The sequence below is a fragment of the Lepidochelys kempii genome, chromosome 1 (genome assembly GCF_965140285.1).
Source record: "Lepidochelys kempii isolate rLepKem1 chromosome 1, rLepKem1.hap1, whole genome shotgun sequence".
Classification (NCBI taxonomy): Eukaryota; Metazoa; Chordata; order Testudines; family Cheloniidae; genus Lepidochelys; species Lepidochelys kempii.
In genome coordinates this window covers 255,307,149-255,323,720 of record NC_136380.1, presented here as the reverse complement: position 1 = coordinate 255,323,720, position 16,572 = coordinate 255,307,149, and the positions used below count along the sequence as shown (strand labels likewise).

At 44.1% G+C, this 16,572-nt stretch overlaps 1 protein-coding gene across 3 annotated transcripts in view; it reads left to right on the top strand.

The window, feature by feature from the left end:
- The window catches only part of SYN3 (synapsin III), a 279,590-nt gene extending 263,245 nt beyond the window's left edge, over positions 1 to 16,345 (top strand). For all 3 annotated transcript variants that reach the window (XM_073324725.2, XM_073324735.2, XM_073324744.2), the window contains 4 exons: positions 1,143 to 1,277; positions 5,309 to 5,405; positions 6,315 to 6,612; positions 8,055 to 16,345. In XM_073324725.2, coding sequence (XP_073180826.1) covers positions 1,143 to 1,277; positions 5,309 to 5,405; positions 6,315 to 6,612; positions 8,055 to 8,187 — 663 coding nt within the window. In that variant the 3' untranslated portion in view covers positions 8,188 to 16,345. The remainder of the gene's footprint in view (positions 1 to 1,142; positions 1,278 to 5,308; positions 5,406 to 6,314; positions 6,613 to 8,054) is intronic.
- The last annotated feature ends 227 nt before the right edge of the window (positions 16,346 to 16,572 follow it).

The window sequence follows — 16,572 nt, the reverse complement described above, 5'->3', positions numbered from 1 at the left end:
GTGTTTTTCATCAGTAGATCTCAAAGCATGTTACAAAGGAGGTCAGTGTCATTAGCCCCATTTTACAGCTAGGGAACCTGAGACACAGAGGAGGAAGTGACTTACCCAAGATCACCCAGCCAGCCAGTGGCAGAGCTGAGAATAGAGTCCCAGTCCAGACTGTATGCTTGGAACTCTAGTGGGGCAGACTTGAGGTTGCAGTTGTTATCTGAGTGTGTCAGTGCCTTATCTAACAAATGCAAACTTTAATGCTGCATTTCCTGGATTTCTAAAGTTTCGTTGTCTTAAAAGGCACTAACATTCTGGTAGGTTAATAAGCACCCCCAACTGAACCTTAGCTTCACCATAATGAGGTGCTTTGTATGGGGCTTGGTTAATGTTTGTAAAGCTGTTGGGATACGACAAACAACTTTGATGATTATGGTGGTGTTTCAGGGATGGCATACAGTGTGGGTCTCGCCCTTTTTAAGACTGTGGACCCCTTCAAACCTTTCCTTCCTCACCTTCCCTGTGGTAATTGTAGTGTGTGTTTACATGGCAAAGTAATGTCAGAACTGCATAAAGGAGACCAGCTGAGAGGAAGTTTACTTTCATGGCATGAGTGCTGCTGTTTCGGGACATCCTGTCTATTTTGTGCCTGTGTTGTTTATTTCCTTATTTCCTGTAGAGCGTTGCATTGATTAATACCAGCTCTTCCCTGGTTGCCTCTAGTCCCCCTTGCACTAATCTGCACGGGTCTCTTTGCGGTTTGTTTCCTTTCTCCTTTATACCTGGAACCCTTCGGAGCATCATCCACAAATATCACCACAGTTGAACTCCAGAGAAACACCCATCAATGAAAGACATTCAATCAGCCTTTTTGGGTGTAGGAAGAAACTAGTTTGATTAAAAAAAAGTCTCTAGAAACCCGTATCAAGCCTAGGCCTGGGCTCCAACTGGCAGGAGGCATCGTTTCTCAAAAACTGAGATATGCACCAGCCATTGTGATAGGCAGCTCCCTCCACTTCAGGATGTGGGCAAATGATGGGAATAGGTGCCTGGGGAGGTAGTAACACAACGGAGCTTGGCATCCAATTGAGTGTCTAGACCTGCCCCTTCACTAGGAAGCCCCCTTGATAGCTGCCCTTTCTCTCTCTGTGCAGGTGATGGATAGCTCGATGCCCCTGATAGGGGAGCACGTAGAGGAGGACACACAGCTCGTAGCTGATCTGGTTGTCTCCAAAATGACTCAGCTTCTTGTGACGGTGGGATCTACCCCCTCACCTCCAAGGTCTTGGGTAAGTGTGGATGGAGCCATTCAGAAAAGCAGGTGCTTTCTCAAACCCCAGTGAGTGTTCAGCCAATCATGTACCTCAGTGGATTGAATGTTCTGGTTCTGTTGGACAGAGATGTCACCCCATACAAAGTATTGGATGATTCTGCTGTTACTGTTGCAGGGGTAGCTCTTCCATAAACCCTTCATGGGTTGTCCCTGAGCAATGTCTCTCTTCATATTACCATGGCATCACATTCTCATTCAGCTTATCCACCACACACATATACCCTGGGCTTTTTTTGGCTGGGTACAGACTGTGACCAAGACTACAAATTTTAAAGAGAAGCATCATCAGAGACAAACACTGTAGAAGTTTGGCGAGAGGTGGACTCAGAGTGGGCAAGGAATGGCAGCAGAAAGGGCAAGCGTAGGAGCATCTCCTGCTCACAAATGTCCAAGCAGTATGGGGCAGCTGTTGCTATGGCGACTCAGATTGGGTGGCATGATGGCAGGCAATAATATGTTGAGCTAGGCACCCTTGTAGGTGACAGCAGTGAGCTGATGTACTGTGGACTGGGGAAGAGGGGGTTAGAATCAGTTTAAAGACACGGCATCCAATAACTTCAGTAAAGAGCAGTCAGACCAACCTATGCCAGGGAGAGTCTGGAGGGATCATAACCCTGTCCCTCCCAGGGGGAATTAAGTCTGAGAGCTTCTGCAGGGTTTATAAAGAAAACTTATCCCCCATCTCTGCCCACAAAGAACGGGCAGATTCTTAGCTGGACCCCAGCAATACATGACTCGGTAGCCTATAAAGCCAAACAATGTGGCTTGTTCACTGCTGATGGAGCCCCTGCTACTCTTAGGGTCTCTGCTCCCATGAGTGACTATGGACATGAGTTCTGTGTGCATGTTGAGGAGACTCTAGAACTCTTTATAGTTTGGCTGCAACATCCCCGCTTGACAGGATAGCAATCCCCCCGATTGAGTTTATTCCAGCCTTTGCCTCTCTGGTGAAATCTGGTGCATCCCAAAGGGAGCCAGTGAGGCTTTCTGCCACTGTTAGGCCCTTCTCTAATGGCATCCCTGCTTCTTCAGAGAGACCCTGTGTCTCAGCCACCAGTCCCTGAAAAGAAGACCTGGCTGATGTTGCCGTTCATCAGAACCCATCATTTCTGCTTTTAAACTGAGCAGTAGGCCTCACCGCGCACTCACCCCAGGCTGAGTACTGAATCCACCTTATTTTAGAGCAACATTTGCCAATGGCAGTTTTGAATGACTGAACCGCACCATGGCATGACATACCAGGGTTTAAATAAAAACATCTGTGAATATGAGTACTGTTTTTAAGCCTATAGCAGGAACGCCGGGAGGAGGGATTGGAGAAGAGTCAAGGCAGTAAAGTATTAAGTAAGACTTTCGTTTTAATAATACTCCTTCCCCTTTTCCCCTGAAGCTGTCAGTTGGTTCTTTATATAGGGAGGAACCCCTGTTGGATAGTCGTTAGATGGAATTAAAGATGCATTATTAACTGTCTTTTTGGGGAAAGAGAAAAAGTTAGTTAAGATGGTCTGGAGCTGTTGCTGCTAAAGTCCAGTCCTTCTTTGTTTAAGACAAAACAAGACAATCACACAACAGAGGAGAGAAAAGAACAGTAAAGATAGAAAATGCAGCTTCTGTGTCTGGTGCTGCCTTTCCCTTGCACCCTTGCTGCTGGGAAAACACAGGCACAGCACGTGGTCTGATCAGCCACGCTGAGATCTGGCAAACTATAGCAGTCTTCGGCTCTTTAAAGTATTGCTTGTGGCTGCCTCTCCAGTCCCAGGCTCATAACAGTGTTGCGAACGGAGGACTTGTCTGGGATGGCTAAGCCAGATGCTTATTAGACAGAAAGCAGAGAGAAAGGAAAGAGCAGAAATAAGGTAGGGAAAGAAAATGAAACACAGGGGAGGGGCGACAGCAGGAACCCAAGTCTCATATCCCAGGTGTTGTTCAGGATTTGGCTGAAGCTGGTAGCAATGTCACCTGATTCCCTCTCTTTGGCCCGGTGTAGTCAGGCTGCCTTTCAGGAACAGGACAACAAAGGCCCAACAGTAACGTGGTGGATCCCAGGAGACTTTGGGAGTGGCAGCCACAGTGACAAAGCTCAATCCTTCCAGCCCATGCATCTGGCCCCCGTCCATTTAGTGACTCCAAAATGAACACTGTCCAAGATGGGTTGGCAACCACATCCCAGTAACATTAACTAATTAAAACACACGTCAGTGATTTCAACTATAAACATTTCTTCCCATTTCTAGACTCGTTTAGCTCCTTGTCATGCCAACCCATGACTTTGCCAGGAGCCTTGAAGGCCCCTTAACATAGTTCTTTTAACCTAAACAATCCAGTTTGGACCAGTCTATTTGTCTCCAACTTTGCTGACTTTCATAAACAATTTTATGTAACAGGCTGTGTTAGACTCTTGTTACCTTGGACAGCTTAGAGTACAGGCCTCTGCACAACAGTCCCGTGTTATTTAAACTGTTTATGAATGATCAGAAAAGGAGAGTGAGCAGAGAGATAGCAAAATTAGAGAGGACCGGGAGGAACTTCAGCAAGACCTAACCAAGCTCGGTGAATGAGAAACACAATGGCAAACTGGTTTCAGAGTAACAGCCGTGTTAGTCTGTATTCGCAAAAAGAAAAGGAGGACTTGTGGCACCTTAGAGACTAACCAATCCATTAGAGCATAAGCTTTCGTGAGCTACAGCTCACTTCCTCAGATGCATATCGTGGAAACTGCAGCAGGCTTTATATATACACAGAGAATATGAAACAATACCTACTCCCACCCCACTGTCCTGCTGGTAATAGCTTATCTAAAGTGATCATCAGGTGGGCCATTTCCAGCACAAATCCAGGTTTTCTCACCCTCCACCCCCCCACACAAATTCACTCTCCTGCTGGTGATAGCCCATCCAAAGTGACAACTCTTTACACAATGTGCACGAAATTCGATGTTGATAAATGCAAATTAATGCACATTGGAGGGGAAATTTTAAACAACTTATTTTAAATTAACTGTATCAACTCAACTGGCCTCATGGTAGACAGCTCAGTGAAAACCTCTGCTCAGTGCACAGCTGCAGGCAAAAAAATCAAACAAGTTGTTAGGATTCATAAGGAATGGGATGGTGAACAATATGGAGACTATTCTAATGCCTTTATACAAATCAGTGGTACAGCCTTATCTGGATATTGTTTGCAGTATTAATCACCCCATCTGAAAATGGATAGTGAACAACTAGAGGGGGCTCAGAAAAGAGTGGTGAGAAAGATCCAGGGCCTGGAAACACTCTCCTGGGAAGAGAGACTGAAATGATGAGCTTGTTCTCCTTAGAAAGGAGACAGATAAGAGGTAACATAATAAAAATATATAAAATAATGGTCTAGAGAAGATAGATTTGGAACATCTATTCTCCCTGTCTCTTAGCAGAGAACAAGGGGCATTCAATGAAATTAAAAGGTGGGAAATGAATCAAAGGAAATAACTAGACTGTGGTATTCACTGCCACAGAAAGTCATTGAGATCAAGAACTTGATAAGATTGAAAAACGGATTGGACATTATAGGGATGTCAGGAATTTCCAGAGTTATAATTAATCGACAATCCATGTGGAAGGGATATTAAACATCATGGCTTAAGCCAATTTCTAAGTATTAGAAATCAGGATGAGACCTGATAACTCCACACCTGTTTAGTGCGGGGTTCTTACATACTTCTGCCTTTGAAGCATCTGGTGCTCGCAACTGGGCTAAATGGGCCTCAGGTTTGATCCAGTCTGGTAATTTGTAAACCCACTTTTAAAAAATGTAACTCTGCAGTCATTCTCTTCTAGCTAAGAGTTTCCATGCTTTTTCCTACTCAGTTCTCCATCAAATACCATGGAACCTTACAGGCCTTATGCTGCAGTGGCAGAGTGTGTGTTGAAAACACCACAATATTCAAAATTCTGTCATCCCTAGGCTTCTCCTTTTGAACACGTTCTGACTGTAATGATTTTTTTCCAGCCTCAACAAGTCCAGCCTCAGTCAATGAAATCACAGACGCAGCCTCAGCCTGGACCCCAGCTTGGGCAATCATCCCAACCACGGCCACCTCCTCAAGGTACTGTACTCTAGGACCTCTGGCAAAGGAAACCTAGACAGTTCATTCTGGGATTCGATTCAGACTGTACACAGGAATCTCTTCACCCGTCACTGAAATTGACAGGCAGCCAGCGTGGCAATAAAATACAGCAACTGTTCAACAGTGCAGAGTAACATCACACAACAGTTCAGAAAAGGCAGTCAAGAAGAATAGCATCTCCAGTGGAAAATGCAGGTAGAATTGAGCTCAGCAGAATGTAATTGCCCAAGCTGGAATTTGGTCAAGACATTGGGGTAACACTTTTACTCATGTACAAGAGTACATGAGATCTTTAAAGACTATTAGCTTTACTCTCTGAAACAGTGTATGTCTATTTTCACTTGCTAGGAGCATCGTTTTATGTGACTTTAGGATGGCAGAAAAGTCAGGCTTTGGTCTGAGGGTCTCTCATCTAAAAATGCTGAAGCATCCACCCACTGATCATGTTATAATACAGAAGCATGGATGGTGATGTGGCATACGAGCCCCTCATAGTAACTATCCAGGGAAGGTGCTGTTGACCCAAACTTCCATTTTCTGTGGGTAGAGCTAGTTCTCCCATTGATTCCAACCTTCCACCCCAACAATTCAGGCTCCCACACAAGACTCAAAGACAAGAAATGGTGACAATCACATGGAGAACTAAGGCACGCTGAGACAGCTTTACCTGGGAGAAGGATGGCAGGGTTCCCTTGGTGTTAAGAAGGCAAAGAACTGTACAGCAGCAACTCTGTAGATATGGGCATGTTGCCACAGACCAACAGGTTAATGGCATCCAGTGTCCATAACGAGTCTGAAATGTTTCTCCTTTCACTACAACCCGTTCCCCCATGCAGCTGCTCCTTGTTTAATGTGTCTTGTGCACCTTTGTGTCCATGTTCCCTGCAGGGGGTCCACGCCAGCCTCAGGGATCTCAGCCTCCGCGGACTGGAGCACCTCCACAACAACGGCTGTCTCCTCAGGGCCAGCAGCCCCAGAGTCCCCAGTCTAGCTCACCTCAGCAGCAGAGGTCGCCTGGATCCCCACAGTTAACACGATCTTCCACTGGAACCTCCCCAGTCCAGGCCTCCAGGCCTGGCATCTTTCCACCACAGCAGCCTAGACCCCCTGCCCAAGGACGGGCTCCTGCTCAACAAGGCCTTGGTGAAACAGCCAAGCAGCAGGCCTCCCCACATCCACACCTGAAGTAGGTGCCCTTTAAGCTAACAGATTTGTAGATCTGAAAAAGATGTCTTTAAAAGCGTCCTGGCTTAGTACATAGGCCAGGGCCTCGCTGATCCCTTGTTGCCAAGCAACAGCATTCTTCAAGACTCAGGGCTGGGCAACAGTGACTTAATTGGTACAAGTGCCCCTGTGCTGATGCTCTCCATGGAATTGGCCTTGGCAGATCCTTGGGCCACATGAGTGTTTTTTCAGGGAAAGCGAGAGATCCTTTGCATCTCTGAGATTTCACATTTTTTCTCTCACACACACACACACACACACACATTCTTTCTCCTTGTCCCCTCCTGCAAGGCACAGCTGCCATCCTCCCAGTCAAGGAAACACCATGACTGTCCTGTCATTGACCAGAGGGCTTGATGTGAATCACACCTTCACTCTCCCCTGGGGTTAGGCTCTGCATAAACCTTTGTTGCCCCAAATTTCCAAGCATTTGTAGTGAGGCTGGGAGCACTGCTATAAAGAGAGATCCAGATGGCCACAGCTTTGCTAAGCACCATGTCAGAGCAAAGCATGTGGTGCTCAAAACCCAGCTGGCCACTAGTGCTCCCTGTGTTGGGACCACTAGTGGAGCTGACCTGGCACTAGCAATGGTGGGGGACTCTCTAGTGTAGACAAGGCCTGAAGGGCTGGGTGAACTGCTAATTCTGCCACCTGCAGATCTAAAGACATGCTTGGGTTTCCTGCATAATGAACCATTGGACCATTAGTCTGGCCTCAACAGCACTCATAGCCTCTGGCAGTGGAAAACTGAGACCTTGGAAATTAAGATGGGTCTCTGCTATAGCTGTGTGGAGCACGAGGCTGGCATCCATAATCATCTCTTCTCCTGCCAAGGGTGCAGCTGGGACCTTTGCTTTTCTTCACATACTGGATTTGCATGTTTCTTGAGGTTTGTAAACAACAGACGTTCCTTTGCTTGGGCCTTAGCTCTAATGTATGTATTAAGTACCTCTGGTGAGGAAGTCACAGAACACACAGGCAAGGACCCTAGCTGGGAAGTGTATGGTATCATAGACATTACTGGAGATGACCTGGTGCTCAGTCCAGCTCCCGTTGTATTCAATGGAAGACTTTCCATTCACTTTAATGAGAGTTGGATTTGGCCTCTAGTCCATTGTGATAGCAGATAGCCACATGGAGATTTGTAAAAATGCTAGTATTGAAAACCTTGCCTCAATCTCCGCACACCCCAAACACAGCCTGAACTGTGAATATCAGAGCCATCAGCCTCCAAACAGGGCTCAGGTGCCTTCTCAACCTATGGAGACACCCCGTATCTGCCCTTGAACTTGTCTGCTGCATTTGCAGCATAGCATCAATGATGAGCTTTGAATTGCCAACTTCCCCTCCCCAAATGAATCCAACATCAGTCTTTCTCTGCATGAATGTCCCTTTCTGTTTCAGCAAATCCCAGTCCCTGACGAACACCTTCAGCATATCTGAATCATCACAACGGGGAAATGCCAACGAAGATGAGGCAAAAGCTGAAACCATCCGCAACCTGAGGAAGTCTTTTGCTAGCTTGTTTTCTGATTAACATCTCTGGAGTCAGATCAGTGCTTTTATTAGTCCACTCTTCATATCAACCTACCCAATGTTACTGTGGAATTTACTCATTGGTACCTAATGGTTCATGCAAAATCTGGGAACATAATCCTTCAGGCTATCTTTTCTAAATGGGTTTTGCCAGAAATTAGTTAGCCCTAGATGTTTTAATTTTAAGGGTTAGTCCAACATGGGCTAAAAAAGTGACTATGTAAAAATGGCACTTTCTCACTTGGTAGATCTGCTTTGTGTGCATAGTTAGTAAGATCTGCTTACTTGAGTGACCTGAAATAATTTCAAAGTACTTTTTACTGCTATCACCCCTTCCCAAGCCAACAAAGCTATTGGAGAGCAAATTAGATTCCATTTTGGCTTACACATTATTAATAGAATGAATAACTAGGTTCCCATTAAACACTCTTTATTCTCATTGAGGCTGACCCAAAAGGAACAGAGTTTGATTTCTGATGCAAATGTGCAGAGACAGAAGTTAAAATAAACATCTATTTACTTGAGTGAGCATGTTTGATCTGGAAATCATGAAGACATAATGAATTTGGAACCTCATAATGCTAGTTTTACAGAGTCACTTTTCTGAGCAGAACTGTATTTCAAGTAAAACTCGGTATCAGCTGTCAGTGAGTCCCAGAGATCACTGAAGCATTACGTTGAAGTATTATGTTGGATTTCTGCTCTGCTCAGGGCCATCTTACCAGTAGCAATTTAAATGTGTCTATTTCATGCTTTGAGGCTATGTTTCCTATATGTGTTTCTTGATTTCTGGGAGAAAGGTATCATGTTCTAACCCTACAGCCATAGCTCAAAAATAAACCAGAAAATAGGACTGCCACACATCTTGAAAAAATAGATAATTTATGTTCAAATATAGTTCACACAAACTCCAGATAAAATCCATCCAAGCTGCTAAATCTGTATAATCTGACTTGGTTGCATCTGGCTAAGTGATCCCCATGGGGCAAGATTAATTAGTAGCAGAGTTTGAGGTGTTCGTACCATTATGAGTCTTCCATGCTACAGAATGGAGAGAGCCATGGGGTAAACTCCCGGCCGCACTTAAGTCAAAGGGAGTTTTTCATGGATGTAAGTGGGGCCAGGACTTCACCCATGGAGTCAGTGCAAGGTGAGAGACCTGTGACTGGATGGCTTCCCCCTGGAAAACTATCACTTGGGAGAGAGAACAACCAGTAGAGCCTGGTGACCGCCCCCCCCAAAGTGGGATGACAATGTGTGAAGAACTAGTTTACAGCTGGAGCCATGATGTGTCTGATTGCCTACTCTTTTTATTAACTGCCCCAAGGAATCTGCCCTGGGGCAGGTTATCAGTATTACAGGTACCCCAAAGAATGATTTTTCTGGAGAACTCGTAAAGGTGGCAGAAGGACCAATAATTGAACCATTGCTTGCTGTGCTTTCCCTCGTGGCATGTGACAATCTAAATCAGGAGTGCGTGCAACTAGCTTGGGACTGAGCCATGACAAAAATGAGAGTGACAGAAGCTATATAAATAGCTGGACATTAATGACTGCTGCTAGGAAAATTTACCCCAGCTGAGGCTCTGCTCCTTGGAACAGGAGCAGTTCAGTTTACAATACACCTGATGCGAGTGTGGTATTTCCATCCCACCAATCTTATGCACAGGAAGGGAGGCCCGGTGAACCCGATGACACAGAAGACATTTCTGCTAAACTTTCCTTCTGGCTCTATCTAGTAGTGTTGTACCAATCCTCACATGTAACTTTAGGGCTGGACCCTTGAGCCCATGTCCCCTTTGCAGCACACCAGGAAGTTCCTGTTTGGGGCTGGGAGAGGACATTTTATGGATATCAAACACATTTCAGTGTGCAGCTCTGCCTGTGGTTTAGTGCTTTGCTGTAAGCTGAAATGGGAACAGAACCCCAAAGTAGCAAGAAAAACAGCAGGCTGGACATCTTGGATTTTACACCAACATGGGAATAAAGCCAGACAATTCCTGCACACCACCAGTAATAACTGTCACTACAGCACAGCCACAGGGCCCCAAGACAGTCAGCTCCCAGGGACTATCCTGACTGGGTCTTCGTAGATGAAATGTCTTTGGCGAGCTGAGTGCTTTCTAGCATGCCACTTTTTCTGGGTGGGGAGGTTTTTTGGACCAGTGAATTATGTCTGTAGGTTAATATTGAAGGAAAAAACCTCCTGATTTATCGTTTTCCTTCTGTGCTTCTAGATCTTCCTTCCGGCTTTGCTAAGTGGTGAAACACAGAGCACTATAACTACAAGTTACTGCTCCTGTGCAGGAGCGAGAAAGTGGCACGTGCTGCTTTGCAGTCTCCAGGCACAATGAAGGGTGACAAATGGCCTTGAATTGCCATGAGCACACACTGTACCAGTGGCAAAAGCCACAGGTGATTTAACAGGCTCCATTTTGTGGAGAGGAGGTAGTGCAACTCTGGTGTGGGGGGGAGGTATGTGTTCCTTCTTTACACACACACACACACACACACACACCCCAATTCTTAGGCTCTTTCCTTTCTATCTAGGCTTTTCTAGAGAGTAAATGTTTCCAGGGTACATCAAAGAAAAGGGCTCACTGCCAGAAAGCTCAGCTATTCCACCCCCACTTATAAACCAAATAACTTGTTTTGCTTCCTCTTTCCAGCACTGTCTATGCAAAACTGAAATAACTAGGAGACTAGTCTGGCATTGCACTTCAAATCAACCCAAAGCGGTCACTGTACCACCAATTGGAGCACTTGCTAATGCTGCTGCTCAGAGCAGCAGCGTTTACTTTCCACCGTTTACTACTACAAGCTAACAGCATTGACTCTATGCCAAAGCGACTCATCTAAGGGAATACAAATTTAAGGTAATATTTAGTGCTACTCAGCTGCCTCAGGCCCAATAACCTGAATCCTCCCCCGCCCACTCATTTCTTTTCAAGACCTCTGTGCAGCTATGAGTACATGCAGCCTCTGGAAGCAAAATCTACATCTCAGCCATAGGAGTCAATGGGAAGGCCCAGAAGTGCTCCCAGCAGTGCACATTTGGTAACAGTGAGCTTTGGGTTTGAGGATAGTAGGACGTTCCCCCCCCCCCCCCATTTTTAGCTTCTAGACCATTTTAGAGTGCAGGTTTATTAAATTAACAAAGTGATGCTTTGTCCTAAATGAAAAGGCAGTGAGAAATTCATTGATCTTTAAGGCTAGAAGGAAGGGACCATTGTGATCATCTAGTCTGACCTCCTATTTAACCCAGGCCAGAGACCCTCCCCCAGTAATTCCTGCATCAAGCTCCCAACTTGTGGTTTGAACTACAACATTGCACTTGGAAAGACATGTAATTTTGATATAATGACTTCAAGTGATGGAGAATCCACCACATCCCTTGGTAAACTGTTCCAGTAGTTAACTACCATCACTTAAAAAAAAAACAAAAAAAACCCCCAAAGCCTGTACTTTATACAAGCTGTTTGTTGCTATAGTGTAGTCCTCTCAAGCAACTTGCATAGCCCCAGCTGGCATAGCTAGCAAGGCCAGCATAATTCTGAGAGATACATAGGCTAGGTGAAGTCACAGAGGGTCACAGCCCCCTATTATATTTTACATACCTTGGTATGTGCCACTCAGGCAGTCTATTCATACTACTATGGCATTATCTGACTGCAGGAGACCAAAAGAACTGCAATAGTTGACTTAATTAAAGCAAGAGAGATCGGGGGCGGGATGTACATCAATAGTTCAGACAGCAACTCAGTATCTTATTTCAAAGAAATCTCCAGTTTAAAGGAACACAGTGAAAACTGTAAGTCTCAGGCCTGCGCTACGCGGACGTTTTGCCAGCAGTTATGGGTATATGGAAAAAGTCACCTCACTGTATCCCTACTGTGGATGCAGTTATGCGAGCAAAAGTCCTTTTGCTGTTACAGCTTATTTCATTTAGCGAACCAGAATAAGCTATACTAGGACAAACACTCTTGCCAGCATAAACCGCCTCTCCCCGGACAGGTTTCGCAAGATAGCTAGCTCTACTGGCAAACCCTTTCTAGGGTAGACAAGGCCTAAGAGTTGCTCTCTGCTGAAATGTTTCATACTGTAGGACTGAGCTTCAGCTGTCCATGTCTTTTCTTGAAAATCAGTCTCTTTAGCAAAACAGTATGTTTACACCCTACTTAACGTATGTTTCTAACAGCACATGCAGCGGTTCTGACCAGAGCAGGGGTGAGGAAGGGTAGTTACAGCAAGACAGTAACGACCTTATGGCACTACGAAAAGATGGTTGTTTTGATTTTAAACAATCCAAGTTAAAAATTTACATCTTTGTCTGAACTGCTCAGCTGGTGCTGCTGTAATAGCAAAGGTGTCAGGGTTACTGGCACACAGTTTATGAGAATAGAATAGAACTGGATTATAGGAATTGTTATGCTTGCAGAATTGCCATGTACAATGTGAAGTAACAAATCCATTGACAGTATAAGAGACAGACCTGCTCATTGAGGCATTTAGCTTTGTGCTCCCAAATGTCACCTTACAAGCTGCAAGCAAACAAACTGGAACGCCTAACTACCCCCCTCACAATAAACAAGGGCTGCAGTGTGTCTCAACAGCCACAATCAATTTTACTTGGTAATTCATGTTCAGTCAGTGCTCTAGCTCCCGAACATTTCAATTTCATGCCACACAAGAGGCTGACAAGTCAGAAGTGCTGTCAGTTGCAGGCAGCCAAGTTTACAGGTTAGAGGTAAGAGGGTTATGTTCTAAGTTTATTATTAATATTCCAGTTGCACCTAGGAGGCCCAACCCACTGTCAGGGCTACCCTTGTGCTTGGGGAGATTTGCAAAAGCACCTATTGCTTTTAAAACCGCAAATTCCATTGAAGTCAATGCCACTTGTGCTCCTAAATCTGAGGCGCTACTGAAAGTCTCCAATCAATAGCAAGAGACGGTCCTCATCACAAAGAGTTGACAGTCTAAATAGACAAGAGAGTGAGATGGTGAGAAAAGGGGAGTATTATCCCCATTTTACAGATAGGAAACTGAGGCATGGAGAAATTAAATAACTTGTTCAAAGTCACACAAGAGTGGGGTTTAGTGGGTGTAATTTATATGCCAAGGGGCTGAAAGAGAAGAGTGTAGCAGAAAAAGCAACTAATAGGAAGTAAATTGAAATAGGATGCGGATGTACCTTATCTTATACATTCTTTTAGGCCTTTGGCTTGGTCAACCAACATAGTCTCCTTAACTAGTTTGCTGTTCATTCTTCAACTAGAGTGAATAATGCTGTATGCAGCACAAGAATTAGGTACTGTGGAAGTAACAGCATCAGACAGGATATCAGGGAAAACAATATACTGTCCCTGGGGTAGCGTTTGCTAGTAGATTCTGTTACGATAAACAGCAGAGAGGAAGGCAGGTGGCTCACTCCAGAATCTGAAGATGAGTGACATATGTGGAAGCTTCTGGGAAAAGAGGGACTTGCAGAGCTTGTAAGAACAGGAACTGATGAATTACAAACACACAGCAATTCTGTTTTCATGCACCTTGCCTACAGATTAAAAAAAAGTGAATATATTCTTGTGTATGACAGCAGCAGAAATGTTTGTAAATAGACAGTTTCTCAGCCTAACCAGTGCACCTGGACCTGAAAGATAATTAATATGGTTTACATTCCAATGCAATGCCAGGGATTAGAGAACCCTAAGCATGCCCTGGGAACCATTGCTCTCCTTTCTTCCATTTATCCACCATAGATAGTGCCTCAGTGCTGCTGCCTACTGTATCCTGCTCACTCCAATTGGATATTGTCAGGCTTTGCATTCCGGTCAGCTTAAATATGAAAAAAGAAAGAAAACCCATTATGCTAGGGGTTCTCAAACTGGGGGTTATTACATAGGGGGCATGAGCTGCCAGCCTCCACCCCAAACCCCGCTTTGCCTCCAGCATTTATAATGGTGTTAAATATATAAACAAGTGTTTTTAATTTATAAGGGGTGGGGAGGTTTGCACTCAAAGGCTTGCTATGTGAAAGGGGTCACCAGTACAATAGTTTGAGGACCACTGCATTATGCCATCTCATTCCTGAGTGTCCATTAGCAGCAGCTCTAGAGGTATTGCAAATAGGGGATTGCTGTGAGTAAAAGATATGGGGCTCCAGATCTTTGATTTCCTTTGGTTTCACTTTTGGAGAATTGCATGAAGAGTGGCGACCCAATTGCCCTCTTTTAGAACTGGAAGACTGACATGATAAGTGGGCATCCCAAAGCCAATGTTCAGCTGTTCCTCTCCCTTGTATCTAATTACATATGCATTTGTCCATGGCAAGTTTGCATTCTTATTATACATTCATGTTCGGTTATAAAAACATAAAAAACAATTCTCTGGAATTGGAAGGCTCAGGAAAAAAAGTTAGATTCTTGTGCTCTAGGTCACACAGTTTTAAATCCAGCACGAGAGAGCCATGAGCAATGGTAATGACTAGCTTCATTTTATAAACAGGTCATTTCAATTCCCTTCCTTGTGAACAAGCATACATATCACAACCACCACCGGCACAATTGGCACCTTTGGTGGCAGTATGCCAAACAGAAACAACAGATACAGATTGGATATGGACAGATACCCTCTCTGCCCTAGAGGCAGTCATTCCAGAGTAGGATTGGGACACACTGGCAGATGGACGCAACATGGAGAAGCCTGTAGAAAAAATACACTTCAGGCTCCAACACTGTAAGCCAGGAACCGTCCCCCCTAAATTAACTTATCAGTGTAACACATACACAAATCTCTTTTCCGGATATCTGCTTTTTAAGAGCTAGTTAGTGAACGGGTCAAGGTAAGAAAATAAATAATTTTAAAACAAACAATGCATTAAACTCACATGTGGTTGCTTGCAATATTATGGGTACATTTCTAAAGTGCTCATCATGGCACAACACCTACAGAGCCTGAATTCCCTTTTTTCTGTTATAACCTATGGAATGTCAATCATCATTTGTTAGCTATGAGGCCTAAACATACACCTATTTCTGCTTAGAGGAAAACTAAAATGGAATGAGGTATTCTAGCCACTACAAGTAAACAAAGATTAAGGGCAGCCTCGCTTTCTAAAGGGAAAATTGTGTCCCTACATTCTGCTACTACATCCCTAGTCAGGTGTTCAGCTATCCAAATGCAGATTTGCACTAGCAATTAACTGCAGGAGCACAAAGAATGCAGGGGCCATTTGTGCCATTTAATCCAGCAAAATGGATTAAATCCTGGCTCATTAAAATAAATGGCAAATCTCCCATTGTCTTCAGTAGTGTCAGGATTTCAAACCAGATGGGCAGATGTGCCACTGAAAATCTGACCTTAAATCAGACAGGTAATAACAATTAACAGGAAGCTGCTGCTTTGATAGTGAAAGACAGGAAAAGCCAGACAATTTCCTTTGTCTCAACTATAACCTGGAACAGGGAAATATCAGTAAAATAGCAGCTGTGATGGAGTTATCAGCACTATTCAGACTTGCAGAGATACTGAAAACTATTCTCAAAAAAGTTTGGAAAATTTATTAAACAAACATATTTTTTAGTAAAGATCCCCTTTATAATTACTGCCATCTTCTTTTAACTAGGCCAGAGGTAGTCCCAGGCTCAATAACGGTGTACATTCATGGAATGATCTTTCTGTTAGGATGCTTTGGCTATGGTCCCATTAGCTGCTTTAATTAAAATGGGAATGTATTAATGGCGCTGAAAACACATGCTGAGATGTGTTACTCACCTGAAAGATATATCATTTGATACTGCAGTAATGGGATCACATACCAGTCTATGTGGGAAGTCACTCAGAGTTTCCTGCTGCAATCTGGTCTTCACTGCAGCTAGGAAGGTCACCCTATTTTACTGTACTAGGTAGGTTAGCCAGCTGGGAAAGGTTTATTTTTGCTCCGTTTTTAAACCCACAAAAATGCCTTTACTCACTATATGCAAAACCAAACAGTCTAAAGAAGGAGGGAGACAGATGCACTTTAAGTTTTGCTGCAGGTCATTGCATTTTGCTTGTGCTTTTATTCAGACTTTTGGATTGAACTGTAGCATGTTTTTATTCAGCTGTTTGTAAGATGAACTGTTCTGTGATATTATTTCTGCAGTAAAGAAACCTAGCCCTGTATTCTTTGTGCATTGAGTCCTACACCAAAACTGCTTTTTAAGTAGTAAAATAAAATTAAAAAAAACAGTGAAGAGAAAAGTTTCAGAGTAGCAGCCGTGTTAGTTAGTAGCCATCGCAAAAAGAAAAGGAATACTTGTGAAATTTGTTAGTATCTAAGGTGCCACAAGTACTACTTTTCTTTTAGTGAAGAGAAAGTAATTGATCAACTTTAGGAACACTTCAGACAC